The sequence below is a fragment of the Cebus imitator genome, unplaced genomic scaffold (genome assembly GCF_001604975.1).
Source record: "Cebus imitator isolate Cc_AM_T3 unplaced genomic scaffold, Cebus_imitator-1.0 Scaffold423, whole genome shotgun sequence".
Taxonomy (NCBI): Eukaryota; Metazoa; Chordata; class Mammalia; order Primates; family Cebidae; genus Cebus; species Cebus imitator.
In genome coordinates this window covers 1566994-1577349 of record NW_016107738.1, presented here as the reverse complement: position 1 = coordinate 1577349, position 10356 = coordinate 1566994, and the positions used below count along the sequence as shown (strand labels likewise).

General features: G+C 36.5%; 1 protein-coding gene across 1 annotated transcript in view; it reads right to left on the bottom strand.

Moving 5' to 3' along the window:
* The window catches only part of FANCM (FA complementation group M), a 73844-nt gene that overhangs the window by 18956 nt on the left and 44532 nt on the right, over positions 1-10356 (bottom strand). The window contains 3 exon segments of the mRNA XM_017509834.1: positions 3985-4008; positions 4359-6285; positions 8770-8925. Of these exon segments, the coding sequence (XP_017365323.1) occupies positions 3985-4008; positions 4359-6285; positions 8770-8925 (2107 nt within the window).

Below are 10356 nucleotides of genomic sequence, written 5' to 3'. Positions count from 1 at the left end.
AAAAAAAAAAAAAATGCAAGCAACAAAACAATATATGAAAAGATTCTTTGTTATGTGTTTTCCATACGTGTTTGTGTGTGCATGAAATAAAAATTGGTAAGATACAACACAATACAATATATATAAATATGATACAATGTTGTAACTAAAACTGTGCAGGCCAGACTTAATAACTCGTTTCTAACAAAAGGATAAAATGAAAATGGAGGTGTATGACTTATGAGTCTAGGTCATAAAAGGTATTGTGGCCTTATTTTTGCTTTGTCTCTTGCATCACTTGCAGTGGGAGAAGTCAGATGCTATGTTTTATGACCGTATCAGGCCTGGAATGGTGGCTCACACTTGTAATCCCGGCACTTTGGATGGCCAAAGGAGGCAGGAGTTCAAAACCAGCCTGGATAACATGGCAGAACCCTGTCTCTACAAAAAATACAATATTTAGCTGAGCATAGTGGCACATGTCTGTAATTCCAGTGGCTGAGGCAGGAGGACTGCTTGAGCCCAAGAGACAGGTGGCAGTGAGTCATGATTGCACCATACATTCTAGCCTGAGTGACAAAGTGAGACCCTGTCTGAAAAAACAAACAAAAAACCCCCACTTATGCAACTACCCTATGAAGAGGTCCACATGGCAAGAAACCAAGGTCTCCTACTAACAGCAATATGACTGAGCCACCTTAAAAGCAGATCCGGCCAGGCGCGGTGGCTTACACCTGTAATCCCAGCAGTTTGGGAGGCTGAGGCAGGTGGATCAGGAGGTCAAGAGATTGAGACCATCCTAATCAACATGGTGAAACTCCATCTCTACCAAAAATACAAAAATTAGCTGGACATGGTGCCACATGCCTGTAGTCCCAGCTACTTGAGAGGCTGAGGCAGGAGAATTGCTTGAACCTAGGAGATGAAGGTTGCAGTGAGCAGAAATGACGCCACTGCACTCCAGCCTGGTGACAGAGCAAGACTCTGTTGATTAAAAAAAAAAAAACAACGGGAGATCCTCCAAAGCTATTCAAGCTTTCAGATAACTGCAGCCCTGGCCAATGTCTGGACTATAACCTCATGAAATATCCCAAACCAGAACCATTCAGCTAAGCCACATTTAAGTTCCTGTTGCAAGGAAATCTTGAGGTAACAAGTCTGTTATTTTACATCATTAAGTTTTGCACGTAGATTGTAATGCAGCAATAGATAAATAATACAGATTCTAGTACCTCGAAATAGGGAGTTGCCAAAACAAAAACCTAAACTGGGAGAGTTGCTTTGGAACTAAATGATGGGTGGATGCTGAAAGAACTCTGAGAGTTTTAGTTAAGGAAGACTTGAAGAGCCTCAAAGAAATTGTAGGAAGATTAGTTGGCCATTGAGGAAATGGTGGGTGAGGGCTTAAAGGAGGAAAAATCTTAAATTCTTTATATAGTACCAAGAAGTTTAGCAACATTGCAATTGGCACAAAGGAACAAATTGCAAAAAGGAATAAATGTACCTAATCTATGGGGTGACCTAGCTAAGGAGACATCTAGACAAAATGTTGCTTTTTGCTATGACAGCAAAATGCAAAAGGAAAGACATTAAGGACAAACATAAAACAGTTCGAATTTGCTGATTTTGAAAACTCCCAGCCTCTCCTGATGGAAAACAATACTAAAAATGAAAAATTTTCCTTTTTTTTTTTTTTTGAGACTGAGTCTCGCTCTGTCACCCAGGCTGGAGTACAGTGGCCCGATCTCAACTCACTGAAACCTCTGCCTCCCAGATTCAAGTAATTCTCCTACCTCAGCCTCCCAAGTAGCTAGGATTACAGGCACCTGCCACCATGCCCCAGTAATTTTTGCATTTTAGTAGAGATGGGATTTCACCACGTTGGCGGGGCTGGTCCCCTGACCTCAGGCGATCTGCCCGCCTCGGCCTCCCAAAGTGCTAGGATTACAGATGTAAGCCACCGCAACTGGCCAAAATTAATTAATTAATTAATTAAATTTTCTAGGCAAAGATCAAACCCAGAGGACAGCCAGGAAAATATTATGAAGCTGAGGTTGTAGTTTAAATGCTTTAAGACCTCCTTAAAAATCAAAGGTTGTGCCTCAGAATACCATTCAGTCAAACAGTAAGGATTTTATCTTATTTATTTATTTATTTATTTAGAGACAGAGTCTCACTTTGTTGCCCAGGCTGGAGTGCAATGGCACGATCTCAGCTCACTGCAACCTCTGCCTCCTGGGTTCAAGCAATCCTTCTGCCTCAGCCTCCTGACTAGCTGGGAATACAGGCGCATGCCACCATGCCCAGCTAATTTTTATATTTTTAACAGAGACGGGGTTTCACCATGTTGGCCAGCCTGGTCTTGAACTCCTGACCTCAGGTGATCTGCCTGACTCAGCCCCTCACAGTGCTGGGATTACAGGCATGAGCCACTGTGCCAGGACCACTAAGGATTTTAATGAAGCTCCTCACAGATCCTCTCAAACAACAGGCCTTCTAAGAAGCTTTTTTTATTTTACTGATTATTTTAAGTCACTGAAGTTTTTGGGGGTACTTTGTTAAACAGCAATAGATAAGAAATACAAACCCACACAATAAATTTCTCCTCACATTCTGCTAGTAAAACATCTACCCAGACAGATAAACTTGAGTGATTTCCTTTTTGCAGATGAGCAATACATAAATCACCCAGTTTTTCTTTTTTCATTACCTTCTAAGGAAGCCAGACTTAAATGCAGGACTCGGCTATAGTAACCAACTCATTCCAGGAAGGTTTCTTTTGAAGTGCTTTCATGATGTTTTAATGAACAATGTTTTCCATATATAATATGGAAAATGAGCTTAAATGCTTTCTTTGAATTAAATAAAAAATAACTAAACATTTTCCAATAAATAATTTCCCTGATATGTGCTAATAATTATTTTGCCCATGATTTATAGTTAAGTACGATCCTAGAAAAAATGTTGTAGTGCAAATCTGACACAAAACCAGAAAAATGATCTCACTCATTAACATGGACTTCATATAGAGGTTTTCAAGCAAATATTGAACACTCACAAGGAACATACACTTTGTAAAATACATATATATGTCACGGCACAACCCCAGAATATATAGAACAGCCAGGTTTTGAAAATTAAACCTATTTCCAGAACTTCCTTCCAACATGCTTTCATCTTAAACAGAACATTCACGAACCATGTCCTCCATGCTAACGAGAATAACGTAAGGAAAAGATTTACAGAGGAAACTCTCCTTTTATCCTACAGCTACTTTTTATTCGGCTTTTAAAATAAGGAGTAAAATTCATAAATGGCTTGATATAATAATCTGTGGAGCTGTATTATACAGCAGGACTTCATATCAAACATCTATCACTATATCGTCTAGTTTTTCTGTAAGTGTAATGGTTAAATTAGAGAAATCCAGAGATTTCTCTGACTTTTTGTGGTCTGGTCTCAATCTTCTGAATACAGTTTTTATTTCTCAAACATTTTGCTACCTAAAACTCTTACTTCAGACTATCTCCCAAAATCATACTTTCCTTCTTTCTCCTTGCTTTCATCATTTTATAACGCCCAAATTATGTCTTTAGTATCTTCAACATACCAAAAGCATAAATATTCCCAAGGAACCAAAATGAAAACTTACACTATATATAAAATCTTGGTCAGATGCAGTGGCTCACGCCTGTAATCCCAGTACTTTGGGAGACTGAGACAGGCGGATTACTTGAGGTCAGGAGTTTGGGACCATCTTGGCCAACATGGTGAAACCCTGTCTCTACTAAAAATACAAAAATTAGCCACATGCAGTGATGGGTGCCTGTAATCCCAGCTACTTGAAAGGCTGAGGCAGGAAAATCACTTGAACTGGGGAGGTGGAGGTTGCAGTAAGCCAGCCGAGACTGCGCCACTGCACTCCAGCCTGGCCAACGAGAGCAAAACATTGCCTCAATAATAAAAAAAAAAAAAAAAAAAAAAGTCTTTCCAATCTAATCAAACTCAAAATTTCATCATCCTCTGAACCTTCTCAACAGCCACTCTCTGATTATTCATTTGGTAGTTATTTCCACATTTTACTGGCATCTTTTTAAATGCATATATCACATAATTATGTTTTACAACCAAGACCTAGGGAGAGATCTTATAGATCTTCATATATTTCATAATGTCTAGCAATAAAAACCTTTTCCATACCATGCATGCCATAGTATATGTAAATAAAATAAACCTAATATTAGTAAGATCAGCTTAAGAAAAATATAACAAACCAATTATCTAATTCAATATTTATATTGTACCATATATTAAAAAATTACATTTGGAAAAATTACCAAAGTATTTGTAGAGTAATTATTCTAGAAAGAGTTATAGACTTTATAAAGATAGAATCTTACCTTCAACAGAATGACAGGATTTATGCAGATACATCTGACCATTGCTTTTGGACTTTTCTAGAGAAAATTCTGAATAATCAAAAGTTGAATTCAATGCTTCTTTGAATCTTTGTAGATTTACTTTTTCCTTATTATAATCTGGTGTCTTAAGTATTTCCTTTCTTATATTAGAAAATGAGTTCAATGTGTTTGATTTAGAGAGTGGTGTACTCATAACTTTTTCTCCCACTGGTAAAGAAAACTGAGAATAACCAGGAGATAACAATTCTTCATTTTTTGCTGTACTCAGTGGAAAATTTACACGTTTTGGATTCTGTATATCTTCATTTGATGAGATAACAACAATTCCACTTGTAAAATTTTTGCTATGATCTCTTGGTATCAGTGGTGGATTCGAAACATAATTTGCATCACTTATCTCCTTAATTTCCAAGTACCTTCCAGATAGATCATCTAGAGGTCTATTGCTATCTGATACATGTTCCAATATTCCATCATCAGAATCTGGACTACAGAATCCTAAATCAAAGGTAACAGAAAATAAATCCCTAGAGCAATCAAAAATATCCACATCATTCTTCACTTTTTCTTTCTGTACACCTCTCAAATCATTATGAGATTCAAAATTATTAGCATCACAGGTGATTTGGTCTTGGGGTTCAGAATTATTGTCCAACAAAAGTTCATCAGAAATTAAGAACTGAGAGACCAGAGGCATTTCACTAATAGCAGTCTTGTCTGACTCATGTGAAGATTTGCTTTTAGTGTTCAAGGGTGAAAGACTCACATCATTAAAGTCTGTATTAACATCTTCAAATAATAGTAAACTTTCATCTTGGTCAGTGGACAATACTGGGAGGTCACTGTTACCAACATCGTGATTGTTCTCTCCAATTAAATTCTGTGCGGGAACTCTGTGTATTTGAACACGATTGTTAGGTACTGAATTTTCATTTTGATTATGTTTATGTACATCGTGGTCATAGAAGCTTGTCTCACCAGAAATATTACCATTAGGTATATCAAAAAGGCATTTTTTTTCAGATGGATAATTAATACATTTAAGTGAATTCACTTCTAAATTCTGCTGAGAATTCACAGCTGAATGTGACATCAAACAGGTACATTTATCACTTTGTAAATGCTCTGCATAGGGTAAGAAAAGCAAATTCTCAAGTGCAGAACTCTTAGCAAATTCATATTCCAAGTCTGAGAGTCCATTAAGAGGCGGAGGAGAATGAGATAAAAAACTCTCTACATTAGCTAGTACCTCTTTTGTCAGTGAGTGACAATTAGAAAATTGATCATCTGTTCTAACAATATACAGCTCTTCTTCAAATGGAAGAAATAAGTTAGATGAAACAGATTTTTCATCACTGAAACTGTTATAACCAGAATCTAAAACATTTCCAGCAAATGAATTAGATTTATTTGTAAACTGACACTCTGTTAATAATATATATGGCTCTTTAATAAGGTTTTCAATAATAGTACATGTGGTAGCAACTTCATCTGTATCTGATGTCCTTTTATCATTTGGTAGGTCTAGTTGAAAAATATTTTCAACAGTAGAATTTCTGTCAGTATCTAAAGAATCTATAATACTATGATTATTTTCTTTTTTAAGCTGATCTTCTTTTATTTCTTTAGACATCTTTTTCTTTAAAGAAACAATTTTAGTAGGTTTGATGTGAGTTTGTTTCAAAATTTCAGCATATTCTTCATCAGATTCTATCACTGAGGATGAACTGTCTTGATGTATGTTCCTTATAAATGACGATTTCTTGTGAGTGATAAAGGTGTCATTGGCAAGATTATTAGATTCATTCCTGGGAGCAGCAAATGTTGAGTTGACATCTTCCATTTGTAAATAAGATTCAATTTCCAATTCATAGCTGCATTCTCCCTATAAATAAAGAAAATTTTAAAAGCCACAGGAAAACAAGATAGCCAAATCTGAGAGGAGTTTCACTGTATATTAAAATTTCCCTTATTACATTATTCCAATGATATTCTTTTATACCTTAACAGTTATTCTGATAAATCAAAATTATAAAGTACATTATTGCAAAACTATCAAGTTATCATTAATCAGTTAACTTTGTCATATCTCCAGTACTTAATACCCAAAAGACCCTTGATAACTATTTGTAGGAAGGAAAAATTTAATGAATATGTAAGAATATAAATACTGAGTTTTACACTGCTAACCCTTTACAGAATTATTCTAATTTCCTAAAAATAGATATTTTTAAATCATGTATATTAATAAAAAACACATACATTTGTTAAATTTACTCTTTCAATGGCAGTAAACTAAGAATAGCTTTTAGAACATCCAACATAATAGTAACTGTATGTGTACTAGGTTGTATTCTGGAATATACTTCTATTTTTAACAAGTTCCTAATCAAGATTTTGTATAGTGAATTTCTAAGTCTTACTTATCTCTAAGTTATTAGCTAAAACTAAAATCTCCAGCATTCCTCATTTCCCCCAAGAATGCTACTTTAATCAGGATTCCTCTACTACTCTTAGACTTTTGAGCAGTTACCTCTCTGCTTTTTTCCTTTTTTTTGAGAGCAGTCTCACTCTGTCATCCAGGCTAAAGGACAGTGACTTGATCTCGGCTCACTGCAACCTCTGCTTCCTGGGTTCAAGTGATTCTTCTGCTTCAGCCTTCTGAGTAGCTGGGATTACAGGCATGTGCCACCACACCTGGCTAATTTTTGTATTTTTCATAGAGGGGGGTTTTCGCCATGTTGGCCAGGCTGGTATCGAACTCCTGACCTCAAGTGATCCGCCTGCCTCAGCCTCCTACAGGGCTGGGATTACAGGCATGAGCCACTGCACCTGGCCTTCTCTGCTTTTATGAATAATAAATATAATAAGAATTAATGTGAGCCAATGTGTCTCCCTGCTAGTTTATGTACTCCTCTTAAACAGAATATTTTCTCTGGTTTGCTCACAGTGTTAGCCATAAAGCAGGGAACAGAGTGTGGCATATAGAAGGCACTCAATAAGTATGTGTTAATTCGATTGCACACATTTTGCTGGGATCCACATCTAACTATTTATGTTGGGGAAAGCAGCAGAGGACAAAGGACTTACAGACTGCCTACATAAACTGGTTATGAGTAACATATAAACTGGGAACAATAAACTGTAGCAAACTGTGGGAGGCCTCTGCGGAAGCAAACTTCTCCATGCCTCATATCCTGGTGCAGGGTAACCTAAGCTATGTTACCATAAACACTGTGTTCAAGGAGGTAAAACCCCTTTGTAGCACTATGACGTAGCACTATGACGTAACCAGACTTGTAGGCTCCTTGTAAGGCCTGCATTCCAGCAGCTGAACATAGATAATAGGCTAAAGATAACCACATGTTCCTGTTTTGTGAAACTCCCAAACTGCCACTGTCATCAATCTTTAGAATAACACACCAGTTAAGGCTCACTGATTGATTTCCAGCTCACTGATTCACTCCACCATCAGGTCACCCTCTCCCCACCATCACTCCACCCCTGCAGATCCAAGTGACTGTAACCAACAAAATAGTGTGAGAGATCAGAGCTAGGGGCCTTCACTGCCTCCATGACAAGTGATGGCCCCCTGGTCCCACTTTGTGCATTCTTAATCTTTTTCTCATTCCTTGGTCGCCACTGAACTCGGGGTACCCACGGGTGATGTGGCGGGGCTGGTTCCCTGCAATTTACATGTATGCATGACCAAAGGCTAATAATAAAAATAGGAGCTACAATTTACTGAGTACTTATTATACGCCAGTTACTAAGTGCGTGATATGTATTAGGTCATCTAATCCTCACAACAATCTTATGAAATAAGTATTATCACTATACCTGTTTAACAGATAAAACTGAAGCACCGAGAGGCTAAATAACTTACAAGCACACAATCAGTAGGAGACAGAGTTTGGATTCTAACCCAGGCATTATGGATTTCACACTCATAATTGGTTCACTATGCTGACTCTGGGAAGAATAATCAAGGAACTGCTCAAGGAATCTACAATTCTCTAAACTAGGACCAACCAGGATACAAGAAAAATATCAAATAACCCAGATGACACAGAATATTTCAATAAATCCCAATCCAAAAGAATCCTAAATTAGCTTTATAAGCAGTTTACATAAATAATTAAGTATATTAAATTCTATTCTGGCCTAACAATATTTACAGATGATATTCTTCTTCTAATTAATTAAATCAGTTTCTTCTCTTAAGGCAGAAACTCATTCCTTATTGAGGTCACAAGGAATTATACAGAAAAACAAAATATTTCTTATTACTTCAAATTAAGAAAAATAAAATCTCACTACTCTACTTTTACTATCACACCAGAAAGAGAAAATTAAAATAAAACCCTACCTCTTCATGTCTCATTCCTTCTATCATTTGCACAAGGCCTATAAAATGGCGGCATCGATCTGAGTGATCAACTTGATATGTAGGCAAAGGATGATCTTGCCACACTCTCCATTCAGAGAGAGAGAGTTGATGAATTCCAGGGGTTGGTTCCTGAGTCTTAATTATTTAAAAAGTAATAAAAATGATGAAAACATACTGAAATTTCACGAACAAATTTTTAAAAAACACTCAATATATATGTAATCAGCTTAACATAATTTGGATCCATTTAGGTACTCCCAACTAAAATCTGAGAAAAAAAAATGAAAATAATTTCATGAAGCAGAAAGATGCCCTTTAAAATGTATTTGTTAAATAACTGTTAGATGACTGACAAGTTGACAATATTCCTGTTTACATATTTCCATGTTAAGAGCAAAGAGTTAAATATTCTAAAAGAAATCTTTCCTGAGGTTGTTTTCCTAGCTCTCCAGGCACATATGCAACCTTTGATCAGTTCTCTTGACTTTCATAAAATTAACCAACAATTTGTTAAATGAACAATAACATCAAATTTAAAGTATTACCTATAACTTCAAAACAAAAAGTAAAAACTGGTTTACAAGGATGCTTATGAAAGCAGAATTTATGTTTACAGCCAAATGATCTTCAACAAAGCAAACAAAAACATAAAGTGGGGGAAGGACACGGTATTCAACAAATGCTGCTGATAATTGGCAAGCAACAAGCAGAAGAATAAAAGTGGATCCTTATCTCTCACCTTATACAAAAATCAGCTCAAGATGGATCAAAGCCATAAATCTAAGTCCTGAAACCAAAAAAATTCTGTAAAATATTCAAAAAACTTTTCCAGACATTGGCTTAGGCAAAGAGTTCATGACAAAGAACCCAAAAACAAATGCAACAACAAAAAAAAGATAGATGGGACTTAATTAAACTAAATGCTTTTATACAGCAGAGTAAACAACGAACCAACCCATAGAGTGGGAGAAAATCTTTGTAAACTATGCATCCAGCAAAGGACTAACATTGAGAATCTATAAGGAACTCAAATGGCCAACAAACATATAAAAAATGTTCAATATCACTAATTACCAGGGAAATACAAATCAAAACCACAATACAATACCACTTTACTCCTGCAAGAATGGCCACAATTAAAAAATAAAAAAATAATAGATAGTGGTATGGATGTGGTGAAAAGAACACTTTTGCACTGCTGGTGGGAATGTAAAGTAGTATGACCACTACGGAAAACGATATGGAGATTCCTTAAAGAACTAAAAGCAGAATTACCATCTGATCCAGCAATTCCACTACTGGGTATTTATACAGAGGAAAAGAAGTCATTATATTAAAAAGATATTCACACATGCATATTTATAGCAGCACAATTCACAACTGCAAAAATATGAAACCAGCCTAAACGCCATCTACCAATGAGTAGATTAAAAAAAATGTGGTGTAGGGCCGGGCGCGGTGGCTCAAGCCTGTAATCCCAGCACTTTGGGAGGCTGAGGCGGGTGGATCACGAGGTCAAGAGATCGAGACCATCCTGGTCAACATGGTGAAACCCCGTCTCTACTA